This window comes from Argentina anserina, chromosome 7, assembly GCF_933775445.1.
Source record: "Argentina anserina chromosome 7, drPotAnse1.1, whole genome shotgun sequence".
In the NCBI taxonomy this organism is placed as follows: Eukaryota; Viridiplantae; Streptophyta; class Magnoliopsida; order Rosales; family Rosaceae; genus Argentina; species Argentina anserina.
Genome location: NC_065878.1, coordinates 8,873,513 through 8,888,373, shown reverse-complemented (window position 1 = coordinate 8,888,373; position 14,861 = coordinate 8,873,513). Strand labels below are relative to the sequence as shown.

Sequence of the window (14,861 nt, the reverse complement as noted above, 5' to 3'; positions counted from 1 at the left end):
TTGGAAGGCATAACAGATAGATCATCTCCCTCGATCTCTATCTAGGGCAGTAACAAGCATGATAGAGTCACTGATCAACACGTGACCATCCTTGCCTCCTTGGTATCGACCGGATATCGACCCATACCATCCTTGGTATCGACCAAGGAGAAGATTCACCCGACTCTCCCAATTTTCTCCCAATTTTTTGTACATAGTTATTTAGTATAAATTATGCATTTTAGTATACACCCTAGATTCAGTGACTGATCAAGGATATAAATTTTGCTTAGGCTAATTGAGAGTGTTTTTTTTTTCAATATCATTTGTAGGAATTTTTTCTCATCAAAATTATATATCATTCAAAATAATAAATTTAAAATCCAGGAATAGAAATATATACATCAGTCATCAATAAACCAAATTTCCTTAAACGGAGAAGAAAAAGGAAGAAAATATGAAAGAATGTAAGAAATACTAACAAAATAGGAAAAATAATGTAAGCAATGAAAAAGAGAGGAAATAAAACAAACTAAGGAGAAAAAGTAGAGAGGAGAAAGGAAAATAGAAATATAATGGATATACCAGTTGCTTATGTATCAATAGTATCTTATATGATGCATCAGAATAATGTTGAAACAGAGGATTGTTAAAATCTTTAGTTTGGGATCAGGCTTGAAGAGCTAAATTATTTAACAAGAGAATTAAATAACTAATAGCAATGGAAGAAGATTAAGCTTGCCGGAGCCTCAATACCAGGTCGGGTTCAACCGAAGCTTAAGGTTGCATACTTGCATGTAGTGATCGAGTTGCGTCGAAGTAGTAACATTGGTTGCATTGCATGTTGAAGTTTCTAGCGTGGATGAATAGAAAAGAAAACGAGGAAGAAGATGGTGTTGGTGATGTGATAGGAGCACTTATGTAATACCCAAGATTTCTATTCTCGATTACTGACCCATTATGATTAATTAATCAATATTTATCCTAAATGTCGAAAACATAGTTTAATATGTCGAAATTAAGCTACACGTCGCCACGAGATCAGAAGTGTCTTCCTAATATTTTTCTGATGCTCAGTTTTAATTTTACGAATTTCTAAAGGTTTTACTTGTTTTAAAAATTATTTTCTGAAAATCGGTTTTAGGTTTTTGTTTATGGGCTTCAAAAAGCCCAGCCCAGACCATTTGTTGACCCGAGCCCAGACCCAGGCCCAAGTCCATTTAATTGTTAAAAATCTTCGTTCTTCTCTCTCTCCCTCATTCTTTCCTTCTCCCTCTTTGTTCCCTCAATGAACCAAACACCAATGCCACCTTCTCGGCCTTGTGCCACCGCCGCCACAGAACTCCAGCGACATTCAACCACACCATCATACTCCCCTCGTTTTCCTCTTCATATTGATGCCCATCGATCACTCAAGCATCCACGTTTTGGTTTCAAATCGAAGTGAAAAAAATGAAGAACAATAAGAGAAGCTCCATGGATTCCGGCTTGGTTTTGAGCTCCGGCGAGCTTCCTTGACCACGATTTGGTAAGCCCAGTCCTCCAATCCTCATATCTAATTCAGTTCCTTCACTAATTTCTTCAAATCGGAAGCTGGTTTCTCTTCCCTTTTTCTGGGGTTCCTCTCCGCCGCACCACTGTCGAAATCCGCCTCCTTGCGGCAATGTTTAGGACTCCAAAAACTCAATTTTTCTACTAAGGTAATTATCAATTTCTGTTTTCAATCTCCAACTTAGTTCCATCATTAATTCCTTGATTTAAGTGATGAATCCGAACTTTCCTCTTTCATTGTTTTCTTCCGACACAAACCATCATCTCCGGAGAGTCTTCTCTCTGTCTGAACGACGAGGCAAGCTTGGGGGAGACCCAGAGACCTTTGTAAATGCCAGGACGTGGTGAGGAGTGCAGAAGCAGCCTCGGCTCTGCGTTTTGGACTTGTGGAGGTAGTAATTGTACTCCAATTCCTTAGGTTCTTGTGTTTTTGTGTCTTTAATGTTGTTGAGAAGCTTGTGAGTACATTGCTTGTTAGTTTAGGCTTGATCAAAGTCGGTTTTGGAGGCCGGAAAGAGAGTCGGAGTAGACTAGTGTAAAAAGATGGGTTTTTACTGTTACAATTTAATCTTTTTACTTTTACCATGGGGTGAATTACCAAAATGCCCTTGACAGAAAGTTATTGTTTAACCGTTTGACTTTTACTCTTTACAGTTGTATCCTAAGTTACCTATTTACTATTTACCAAGTGATTTTTACGGTTTACTTTTACCTATGGTAAGTTAGTGAAAACCTGATTTATTCTAAAATGGCAACGATTCACGTAACGTCTAGTTACGACTCAAGTTATTTTCGATTATCGCCCGGTTTAAGAATTGAGAATACATTTAATTAGAAATGTGTCGGTAAATAATAAAGTCGTCAATTCGATCTTAAGTATGTTTTTTATCGCTCGACATTTAAAGTTAGAATATTTTCGGGTTTTCCAAAATTTAGTCAATAATTGGTCAACATGGTCAATTCATGGTCAACCTAGGAATACTTGGTCAACATAAAGTTAACCTTTGACTTTCCTAGTCAAACTAGGAATACTGAATCGAGTCAATTTACGTTACTCGGAAATTAGTATTAACTCTTTGATAAATGGATTTAGAGTTGATACAATGAGATCGTACAAAGCTAGAGCAGCAATAACAACATTACTTTGGGATTGGATGAGCAACGTGGATTCTGCATTTCAATCCAGGTAGAGTGAGCTAACCCCCTTTGTGTATTTTGTGCCCTTAAATTCATTGTCGATGCCTCGGCTGATTTATTTGAATGTTAAATGAATTGCATTATTGTTTTAGAAATACTAAAACCCAAGGATAGACAGATACTTCGTGAGTGAGTAGACCTGAGAGTGAATGGGGCCTGGTATTCCGGTAACCCGTCGGTGTCGATAACCGTAAACCTCTGGAGGGGCCATGCCCTGTTTAAAGAATTGGATCGATCACCACTGACTGGATATTATTGATGTCCATTCCAGGAAATTGACACTCTCACTCCTTTGTTGTTTCAACGAAGGCAGTCGGTCTCGACTTGATAGTTCTGCTACAAGTCGTTAGGATCGGTCACCACTGACTGGATATTATTGATGGCCATCATACATGTTTGCATTGATTTCCCTAAAAGATAACTTATCCCTTTTGTAATAAAAGCTTCATCTAAAACTATTTAAGTTTTCATAAAACTTAGCCTACCTCATTTTCAAACCACATAGGTGGGCTGGCCCCTACTGGGTGAGCAAGGACGAAGCTCACCTCTACTATAGTTTCTGTGCAAATTAGGATCTAGCAAGAGTTTAGGAAATGTGAAGTTTAGGAGTACACATCATTTGGGCCGTTTGAAGTCATTTTTATTTTACTAGCTCTCTCTCTCTCTCTCTCTCTCTCTTGTATCTTGTTCTTATTGAGATATAAGTTCTGAGGTTGTATCATAAATTCTGTCACCTTGTTGTATATTTTGGGTTGCCATAGTTGTATTTTTTTGGGCCGGTGGCTCTTGATCACCTTCCGTTGTTTCAAATTATTGTAAAGCTCGCATAATTATTTCACGTAAGTTTCAAAGTCGTAATTTGAGTTGGTATTTTCAAGTTACACTTGTAAAACTCAGTTTGTTGTTTAGCAAAAAACAATTTGTACAAGTTTCCAAACTAGCGAGTGTTCAAACAGACTCTGTTCATTTATTCGTTTATTAATCCAAAATTTCTAACTCTAATACCGTCATTTTCCCTTCCGGGATGTGACAACTTATGCAACTATATTATATATAGTGTAAATCCTTATACTTGTACTTGTTAATTTCGTTTAAAATGTCATATTAACTTCTTTATTGTTTTAAGATATTTTGTGAGAAACATAATGCGGGTACTTTAGTGAGAGCAATTTTTCAGTCATCACGGAGAACCACAGGGCAATGTCCTGTGGTCATTCATTATAATTACAAACACGTAGGATTTAAAAAAAATATTTAAGCTATTTTATCAAAGACTATTTTGGGTTTCTTTCTAAAACCCTACATACAACTCCCTCTAATACCCTAAACCCTAAAACCCTACACTCTAATACCCTATACCCTAAACCCTAAACCCTAAACTCTAACTTTAAATCTAAAATCATAGTTTAAAATCATCAATACCCATGATGGTCATTACACAAATAATAAAAATGTGTAAAATTATTATTTTGGTGTAATAAATCCACGTGTCAAAACATAACAGGTGAGGAGGACCACTAGATATTGTCACGTGGTTCTCTGGGAGGTTGCAAAATTTCTCCTTGAGTGATAAAATTGAAGCTTTCAATACAGAGTGGAGATCTCAGCAGATTTTACTAGAGTATATTTGAGAATTTTTATTTTTATTTCTTACAAAATAAAGACCGAATGATACCTAGAGAATGACTAAGAAGAAATTGTTGGCCGAGAAGTAGAGAGAAAAGAGGAGTTCGAATGATATTTGAGAAGGATTTATATATAAGGTTAATTAAGAGAAAGACAGAGGCATAGGCAGACTGAGACATTCAATTCATTCATGAATCATCACAACATCCTCTCTCATTCACCATTCAAACTGATCGAACTCACCTTCTATCTCCTCAAGCTACAATATATATCTCCTCATGTGCTACAAATTAAATCTCATCAAGACCTCCACAAGTTGCTTCACACAATTGCAAGGGAACCCACCATCAATTTCTTCAAGGACGAGTCCACATCTCCTCGAGCTCACCTCCATATTGCATCAAGGCTTTCAATAGTTGATTTTACTTTGTGTAATTTATAAATATGAGTAGCTAAATATTTTGTGTTAGAGGCTAGGTTAGAAGCCTCATTTTTGTCGAACGCTTTTGCAAGTTAGCCTAGTTATTTTTATTTATGCAAATAGTGACATTGAGTGTTTGTTTCTCGGTTTATAGATAACTTTTGCATGTCTATGTTCTCTGTAGGTCAGCTTAGAATGTTTGTATGTAATCGGTGCTACACTTAACTTAAATAATTCACCTAATTGTTTTGTTTCTTTTGTCATAAGTAGTAAAGACTATAGTACAATAGTCAAGAACCAAATAGTTAGGGTTGCATACTAGATAACTTCTATACTAGTTTGGACTCTATAACCATTCAAACTTTGACATGTTCTTTTTAATGATCTTTGCATCCATCGAATAGACTTACTTATGTGTATTTCACGGCGTTAAATAACTCAAGAGAAGTAGTAAGAACGTATACAGTGTGCTTGTTGTTGAGTCTTGATTTGTTTCTTTCTCACAGCAAAATAAAAGAATTAGGTTACTTGTCGTGTTTAGAAGTAAATATTGTTGGTGGATAACTGAATCCCTAACCTCATCTACATCTGATCTTTATCAAATATATCATTGTTCATTTATTTCTTTTCATTATAATCAAACTTCCAATTCATCGGTCTAGTTAGTTTAGTTTAATTTTTTTGTGCGAATTGAATATCCTCAGTCTCTAACATCGAACAATCTCTGCTTATTTTATACTATGCTTGATAATATTTTACAGGGTTAATTGTAAGGTTATTTTGACCTTATCATGATGTGTACTGGTTTCGCCGATCGGTGAAAAATATGGTGCCGGTGGTGTTTTTGCAGATGGAGAGAAATGAGAATTCACAACGGAGAGAGTGGTATCGCGCAAAACAATGAGAAAGGGAAAGATAGTGAGTGGTCATCTACCCACCGAACTCCAATTCAAATAAGGCTTTACATGTGTGAACCTCAGCCTTCATTCATATTAGTTCTTACTTCAATTTTGAAGGGAAATAAGGCTCGGAAATGTGATTTCCTGAAAAAGGTAGGAAACTTATTTAGAGTTGAGTGGATTTGACCTCTGTAAGCCATTATTCTTATGTTATGTTTCTCATCATGGGAGAATTTTACTGAAAGTGAGGGTTTCATCATACTGTAATACATAAATGTCAATTCTTTCATTTGACATTGTTAGGTATGATATTTTATATTAATGTAAAAAAATGAAAAAAAAAGTTCCTCGCTTGAATTCCCAATAAAAATATGTGTCATTTTTTAAGTGTTCAATTATCGTTAAAAATAAGGCGTTTCATGTCCTAAGGACCAACTTCTCTTCTCAATTCGTCCAATTATCTATTATGTTATTGCATTGATTACAGTTTTTTTTTCTGACAACTTTAACTATCCTTACATTACCAAACACTAGAAAATTCCCATCGGAAATGAAAATTATTGTACAGTGCTATATGTACAATAATTATTTTCTCAGGGTCACACATTGACGAGTATCAAATTCTTCTTCAACCGAGACCTAAAAACATATAAATATAAATGTATAAATATATAAATATAAATATAACCGAAAACATATAAATATAAATGTATGTTGCATCAGACATTTGATGATATTGATTCCAGGCCAGGTTATATAAATTAAAAAGGACAAAATATTGGTCACTTCTCGTATTTTTAGAGTCTCGACAATTTACTTTTTTGAGTTTCAATTTAAATCGGTCACTTTTGATATTTTCATTTTTTGACTAACTGATCCATTTCGTCTATTTCCGGCCAAAATGTTAGTTAAATTCTTTTTAACTATCTTCTAACTTCCTTAAATGCCCTTATATGTTTTTATTTTTATTTATTCAATTCTCTCGTCTTCTCCGGCATCTCTACTTGGAAGAAAAAAAAGTCAACATCATATCTACTCCAATTTGGCCATACATGGAGGAAGAACACGAAGTATGCCCATGAGCCAGTGACAGCGAATAGTACTGAACCATACCCCTGGGGTAGTGATCAGGTTGATTCACAAGAGAAGTCACTCTCACAGCCTTATAGTCATTCTTTACAGCATCATAACCCAGACCAATGCAAGCCTTTAACTCACCGCGTGTCGAAATCCTTACAGTGAGCTTAGGAAGGACAACATACTTTCTTATACCAGGGTTCCATAAAACAAAGTTGTCAGTATCAAGGCATATATCATCAGAGAGGAGAACCAGCCCATCACAAGTACCCCACAACACGAAAACAGGGACTCTTCATCATAATCATTTCCTTAAGAGCAACATGAAACTCAATCTTACAGTGCTCAGTAAAAGCAGTGTCATCAGAATGTAAGGTAAGAGTCTTGTTTAAACCCAGAAATGGGAACTACTCCGTAAGACTCGGAAGTGCCTTCATCAGAGACATTGTGGAATAACAGCAGGTTTTGGTGATTGGAATTGAGAGTGCGGGTGAGGTGGGTACGGCTAAAGGTTGGATCTTTGATATTGGAGTTTCATGATTTACAAACAGAGGTGAATCTGAGCAAGGATTTGATTGGCAGTCTAATGAGGATGTCGGGTATGAGTTGTTGAGGGAGAGATTGGAGCCAATTTGTGAAGACATGAGAAATGGGCAGACAAGGCATAGAGATGGATTGAGGGCTACGTAGACACATGAAATTTAATGAAGTAAATTATATTCGTTAAATGATTAAATCGACCAAGAGTCTGACAAAATTGCACACGTGGCCCAAAAGTAAAAAAAATTGGTGCAGATTTGAAGAAAACTCGTGTCAGTACATAAATGGATGATCGTAATTGAAGCTACGTGATTCCGACGTAAATCGGAAATTGAATGTCGTTGACGATTCAAAATGGTAATCAGACATTTGATTAAATTAATAAATTCCTTAACGGTTATAATTAAGTCAATTATTTTCTGTTTAATTTAGTTATGAGAATAACTAATTTTAAATTAATTGAAAAATACATATTGATTTAATTATACAATTAAAGAATTTATTATTTTAGTGTCATTAAAATATTCTAAAAAATAGAAACTTTAACACTATAAATACCCCATTCAACATAAAGAGAAATGACTTGAGAAGAAGAGAGAAAATCACTTGAGAAAAATCATTCTCGACAAATCCCGAAGTCTCTCAAGTTCACGAAGATCATCAAATCCACGAAGAATCATCAAGCCACCAAATCGCTTGTTCTTCATCAAATCCAAATCCAAACTCAAGTCCACGAAGAATCGTCAAGCTACAAAATCGCTTTTTCTTCATCAAATCCAAATCCAAACTCAAGTCCACGAAGAATCGTCAAGCTACCAAATCGCTCGTTCTTCATCAAGTCCAAATCCAAACTCAAGTCTACGAAGAATTATCAAGCTGTTAAATCACTCGTTCTTCATCAAATCCAAATCTAAATCCAAATCCAAATCCAAATCCAAATCAAATTCAAATTCTCAAGATCAAGTCCACGTCACCCTTGAGCCAAGTTACATACGGAGATAAAATCAGAGGAGTTCACAAAGATTGTAACCCGGCGCTTGATATTTAATAAATCACATTTTATTTGTACACGTGTGTGCATTCTTTTTTGTTTTCAGATTCGCGTTCTACAGGCTCAACACAGATTACCTCATAGCAGTCGTTCCACATGCTGGCCACCGAATCCGTAGGCCGGAGGTTGATTGTTCTCGTCCTTGATGGCGAACGGCGTCACCGTCAGGCCCCATGATATGCCAGAGTTCTAGTGAGCGTCGGCGTCGATAGGGATGTGGGAGTTCTCAGTCTTAAGAAATAAATGACCAGTATTTTATCAAATTAAAAAAGTAAATAAGCAGCAGCTTTGTGTAAGAGGGTACAGAAAACAGGCAAAAACAACTAATTTCCAACAAGCTTAAATTATTGCGATTAACGTAACCACGGTTACATGCCTAGTTATACATAACCTGCCTACAATGCATCTTCCAAAAACAAAACAGACAGAAACTGCCTACAATGCACATCATTACCACCAGCTCTCATTGAGAAGGGTGTGCATGCTAGGCCTCTGTTCCTGCTAAGATTAATAATCTCTTTGACAACTAAATCTAATGCTGAAAAGTGACAAGATAAGCTCTTGATTAGTAACAGATGGGAATGCAGCTCATAATTTGCCAACCAAAACAAGGAACAATGTAGCTTATGTCACACTTTGTCTAAGCTAAACATATAGGTTATGGAATAACAAGAGCACTCCTTTCATGTATTTACTTCTCTGACTTCCTCTGTTGTAACTTTCCTGACTCTTGCCAAGCAATTGTCTTTTGGCCTCGAATGCGGTAAGTACATTAATGGGCACTCAGGATTAAGCCGTTCTAGCCTGCAGCACCAATGTCATACATAAGATTAGAAAACAACAAAACATTCACAATTCTGATTGTGGGGAGGAATTGGTTACAAGATGACTCACTTGTAGTTGAGCAGAAAATGGTGAAGGAAAATTCCAATTTCCATTTTAGCAAGATCATTACCAGGGCACAGCCTGCTTCCAGCTCCAAAGGGCATAAAAGTTGCTGGTTTTGGTGTATAATTCTATACCAGTAAAAGCAATTAAATATACGATGAGAAATTCTTGACCTGTATAACTATTTTAGTTATCAAATTGTCAGTGAATGAAAACAACTTACTGTCCATCTATCAGGGTTGAACTCCATTGGATTTTCATATATTTCAGAATCCAAGTGAACACTCCGGAACCATGTTAAGACTTTCCACCCCTTGGGAATAATATAACCTGGTATTGAAGCCATTAAGTAATTAAATGTTCTGTTCGAGTGCATTTACGCAATGGTACTCATGACAGAAAACGTGTATCCTTAATTCAGTTAATTGGATGCATATAACAGAAATAAAATAAAAAACTCACCGTTCACATTGACATCTTTTTTTGCCTCTCGAAAAGCCACAAGTGAGAAAGAAACAACACGAAGAGTTTCATCAATCACCTATACAGTTTCAAAGGATTAGTGAAATGCGTTGGTAGTCTGAATAAAAGAGAAAGGGGAGCCGCTAATATGTACATTGGAAAGGTATTCCATTTCTCGGTATTCCTTGAGGTTCAATCCCTTCTGAGTTGGTGGCCTCCTCTTCAAAATTGCTTCTTGCTCGGCCTGCAGTTGGCTAAACATGATTAGGAAGTTGAAGTTTGGGATCATTGGAGAAAGTTTAGACTAGATATGATTGGTTCAAGCAACTAATACCATTTTTACTGAATCGAAAAAGAAAAATAAGTCAAGCCAGTGGAACTTTTTCCAGAAGACAATATGTTTTACACTTGATATAATACTGTACACTATGTTAGCCTCAAATATTATGCGTGTATTTACAAGCGCGCACACACAATGAATTCTGCCATATTCCTGTCAAATGTGCCTACAGTTACTTACATATGGACTGAATCAGTGTATTTCCGCACATTGACGAAAGAAAAACAAAATAGGAGGATAGTAAGCCCTCAAGATTCAAGGAAGAAGAAGAAAAGAAAGAAAAAAAGTACCTTGGCTTTCTGGAAATATTCTGGGTGTTGTTGCAGGTGAGTTGTAGCCCACATTATGGTATGGCCTGAAGATTCATGACCAGCGTTCAAGTACATGAGCAGAATATCTATAATGTCTTCATCCGTAAGTTTATTTCCTTCTTCATCCTCAACTTCCAGTAGAGAATCCATCATATCTTGCTTCTTTTTCGAGAAATTTTTGGCCTTTTTTTCAGCTCTTCTGTCATTCACAATACTTTGAAATATAGCAACAAGCTTTTTCCGTGCCTGAAATATAATGATTTAAGTTAGATAAGACAATCGTTTGATGAAACATAAACCAACTTGTAAGTCCTCTACCTTAAGTGCCTTATGGTAAGAAAATCCGGGAATGTTGATAGCCATGGCTCTAACTCCATAGTTAAGTGCTGTATACTCTTTCTCTAGAGCCTCCATTGCAGGCTCACTCTCTGAACTGAGGAAGATATACATAATAATCTTAAAAGTAAGCTTTCTGACTTGAGTTAGAAACTCTATCTCTCCCGTGGTCGACCATTTTTCCAAAGACGATACAACAATATCGTCGATATACTTCATGTACACAGCCAATGCTTCATGACCATTGACCGGAGCTGCTGTTAATTTTCTCAGACGCTTGTGCTCTTCAAAAGAGATGCCGATGAATGATTTCTTTCCGATCAGCTGCACAGTGGAAACAGGCCACCCGGGCTTAAATGCGTCATCATCTGTCAAAACTCTTTTACATGTTTCTGGCACTGTGCAAATGACACTGGGAAACCCAAACATGTAGGCCTTGTAGATTCCAATTTTTCCAAATCTGCATTGTTCAGTGATGTGATTTAGATTAAAATGAACCATATAGAAATCTGCTTTTGATAATGCAAATCCAAACATCATCTAAAGGTGACTAAAGAAGTGGGGCATAAACAAGCAAGATTGAGTGTGACCAACACCCCATCAACTATAGTGGTAGGCAGCATATAGGCAACCAATTATCTACACATATCCTCTAATGAAAATCAATGTTTTAAAACGCTAAGGCGTACCTTAAGGCGTTTTTTCCAAGAGCATAGAACCTTATAGCGTAAGGCGTAAGTCTTGCGACATATAAATAATAAATAAACTTATTTAAGTGTAACTATTATTCTTATACATATTATTTGAAGAATAGCTTATAAATTGTCATGCATACATATATTAAGTAAAGTAGCAAAAGTCTAGAACCATACAATTCAAAAAGTTTACCAACATAACTTGATCTACTGTAAGCCCCAGAATTATTGACGAGCTTAGTTGAGATCGTATGGTGATTATATTACGATCTCGGTGATTAATTCAGTAAATGTTCGAAAATATTATTTGTGAGTTTCAATTAAGTGAATCTGTTGATCGAAGAGCATGATATTAAAGTATATGTTACGACGAGAACGTAGAAATTTTCGGAGAAGTTTGTAGGTTCCAGAGTTATTATAATAAGCTTTGAAAATATAAGGAGTGTATTTGGAAAATGGGAATTAGTTACAGTGCGATCTTGGCCGTATAAATTGATCAATTAAATCCTAGCCATTGGATCAGTATATTGGCTATGATTAATATTGGAAAGAAAAACAAAAGGCTTCATTTTATCTAAAAAAAGATCGAGCTCCCGACCTTATTCCTCTGCAACCCAACGACCACGCGACATCCCGACGTGATTCCGCCGCCGTCATGCCGTCTTCGGCCAGCACACCAGTCGCGTTGTGGCCTCATCCTCGCCGCGGTCCTCCCCATGTCGTGCCTCGACCTACCGCCACCGGAGAAGGGAGAATCGAAGAGGGGAAGCACCGACTGTTCCAGATTTCCTTCCGGCGAATTTGCAGTGTTTTCTGACGTCTCCGACCACCGATTGGGTTGTTCTCGGTATAGATTCTCATCTCCACTTCGCGATCAACGTGTTTGTGTCCTTAGTTTATCGAATTGATAAAGTTTTGATCTCTTTGGGTTCTGTGATGCGGCTTCCTTCCTGTTTTTTGCGCCTTGGTGTGCGTTTTTTTGCGCCTTAGTGGAACGCTTTTTGCGCCTCTACGCCTGAGAAAGGCGAGGCGTTTTCAACTAAGTCTTGAGCTTTTTAAGCCTCATACAAGCCTTTAGGCGAGTTTTTTAAAACATTGATGAAAATCACCCAGATACTTGTCTATTGTTTAGCTTTACCTAAATTCTTCTTTGCGTTTGCATAGAAAAGCCACCCTTAAGAATATGAAAAGTGAAACTAAACTGTACATAGAATAATCAATTGCGTCCCATGCAATCAAAGAAGTTAGCCAATGTATCCAGGACTTTGAAAACTTAATACTCAAGGTTGCAACTTGATTTTCATTTCCCTATAGTGTCAACTTTCCTCTGCTTCCCTAAACATTGTGATTTCACTATAAATTATGCCCACTAGAACTAGTTGCTACTTGCAAGTACTTCAAGGCCTCAAGGGGCATCAGCTTTTGCACTACAAGACTTGGAACCAGTTCTATTCTGAAAGAAAAGGTCAGACAACTTTCAAAACAGAGAAAGTAGGAACCCTTCAAAAGTAAGGCATGCGCCCATTGTCCGTAGTGGGTGAACCCTACTTAGCGCCTCTGAGCTGTTTTAGCTGACGTTCCTTACACTAGTGTACACCAGAGAAAACGGAAGTTTCACATCATAAACAAAGTCTTACAAATATCCGATATTATTCCCAGAAAAAGGACGATGCCATTCGCACTCTCATGTTAAGTGTTAACTATATGCCATTCATCATTAGTGAAATATTATTTCGATCAAAACCAAAAACTCCATGCTTTATCCTCAAATTTCACATTAACTATATGCTATACGTTACAGAAACATCAGACATCAGACACACTTAAACTGAGAGTACAAGTAATATTTCATTTGACAAAAACATTACTATGAACTCGTATATAGTGAATGGTAATATACCTGGAAACGTAGGAGTTGATGAAGGAATCAGGGTTGTGGGACTTGAATGCTCTGAGGAAAGACCACATATTTCCGATGAAAGGCAAACCCAAGTCACCAGGTGGGAGAGAGTACTGTATCTCCCCCAACTTAGTTTCATAGAGCCACCAATTTACATTCTCCAGGATCCACTGCAAGGCCAGTAGAACACCCACGAAGCTTGCAGTGACCAAAACCACAGTCCACATAGAACCCGAGTCACCCAACACTAACCCTACTTCTCCCAAAAGCACCATGATTGTGATTGTGATTACTCTCAGAAAATTGAAAACGATTACAGAGAGAAACTCAGACTCTCAGACACCTGGATATCTCTTCCTCTGTCTGGTTCTATCGGTTTGCCATTATATATATACACCTCCTAGATCATGGTCCTACAGGGATGGGGCTGTAACATACAAAAATGGAATAAATTTAAAGATCACTGTGACATATTCAAGCATCTGATTTGACAAAGCTGGGAATTTTTTGCTCCAGTGAATATTAAAAGGGGAAAGAGAAATGAATAGGGTGGTGTAATGGAGCGTACTATTTTGCAATTTGATAGACAGATAAGAGATAAAGTTGGCCGGCAGTTTTTATCTATGAGCTAACTAGCTAGCCTGGAATTAATACACTCAATCTTATCGTTTTATTCACTGTTTGATTCAAATTTGCTGGCTCTGGCCTGTGAAGCAGTTTGATATATAAATTCATTTAGTGATATCACATCGTATTTTGAAATGGAACGAATAGAAATCATGACGAAGATTCAAACAATATATGTGAAAGTGTACAGTTGCACAATTTTTTATTCAAACTGGCATCAGCAATAACTTATTGATCTATTTCTTTTTTGATTTTTTTATTATCTAGAAAGAATTATATGAATGGTATCTCAAATTTTCTATTATATGCATTCTGGTATCCAAGGTTTCTCAAATATTAAAATGGTGTCTCATGTTTAGACTTTATTACAACTTTGGTATCTCCAATAGTAAATTCAGTTAAACTTTGTTAATACCGTTATTTTATTTTCTGACAGAGCGTCGTGGGCCCATATTTGAGTTTATTTTGACATTTTGCAGCTAAAAATATATATCATCTGCACTCAAAGGTAAACAGTTATTTTTATCATTATACCAATTGCAATAGCCTGTCGACTTGAATTGTTAGCATTTGCTAAAAAAATTCTTAAAGAACTTCAGGAAGAAAAAGAAAAATATAAAAATAATATTCCCAGAAATACAAAAAAAATTGGAATATTATATACAGAGTCCAACGTAGAATCTACGAAACTTCAAAAAATATTGATGCTCTTCGAGAAGTCTTTGAAGAAGATCAAAAACCCCTTGATTTTTTGAGCATCGGTTAGATCTGCCCTAACTGGTATCAGAGCCTGTTTTGCTCAAAACAGGTAAAGAACATGCTTATTCCACAAAGTTGGCTTTTTCAGCCAAAAAGAAAGAATCCAAACCAAAAATTTATCAGTCATTTTGTAAATGAAAAGGAAGTGATAAGTGGCAAGTGTGCTTTCATTCAAGACATTGAAGAAAGCCAATCTCCATCA

General features: G+C 36.5%; 2 protein-coding genes and 1 long non-coding RNA gene across 3 annotated transcripts; 1 reads left to right on the top strand and 2 right to left on the bottom strand.

The window, feature by feature from the left end:
- Window positions 1-1,279: 1,279 nt before the first annotated feature.
- LOC126802348 (uncharacterized) lies at window positions 1,280-5,962 on the top strand. Its single transcript, XR_007672941.1, has 3 exons — window positions 1,280-1,922; window positions 2,624-2,716; window positions 5,625-5,962. It is a non-coding gene; the product is annotated as an uncharacterized LOC126802348 (long non-coding RNA).
- Window positions 5,963-6,705: 743 nt separating this feature from the next.
- On the bottom strand, window positions 6,706-8,439 carry LOC126803526 (F-box protein CPR1-like). Its single transcript, XM_050531318.1, is given in 5 exon segments — window positions 6,706-6,754; window positions 6,756-7,021; window positions 7,023-7,157; window positions 7,195-7,449; window positions 8,419-8,439. Coding segments are annotated over 5 exon segments (726 nt in total).
- A 220-nt stretch (window positions 8,440-8,659) lies between these two features.
- Window positions 8,660-13,795, bottom strand: LOC126802334 (ent-kaurenoic acid oxidase 2-like). The gene is made up of 8 exons (XM_050529948.1): window positions 13,274-13,795; window positions 10,661-11,138; window positions 10,322-10,588; window positions 9,846-9,935; window positions 9,692-9,770; window positions 9,453-9,559; window positions 9,236-9,357; window positions 8,660-9,145 (listed from the first exon to the last, which is right to left on the bottom strand). Exons 1-8 carry the CDS (start codon window positions 13,546-13,548, stop codon window positions 9,025-9,027), a joined length of 1,539 nt encoding a protein of 512 aa, XP_050385905.1. The 5' UTR covers window positions 13,549-13,795; the 3' UTR covers window positions 8,660-9,024.
- Between the last annotated feature and the right edge of the window lie 1,066 nt (window positions 13,796-14,861).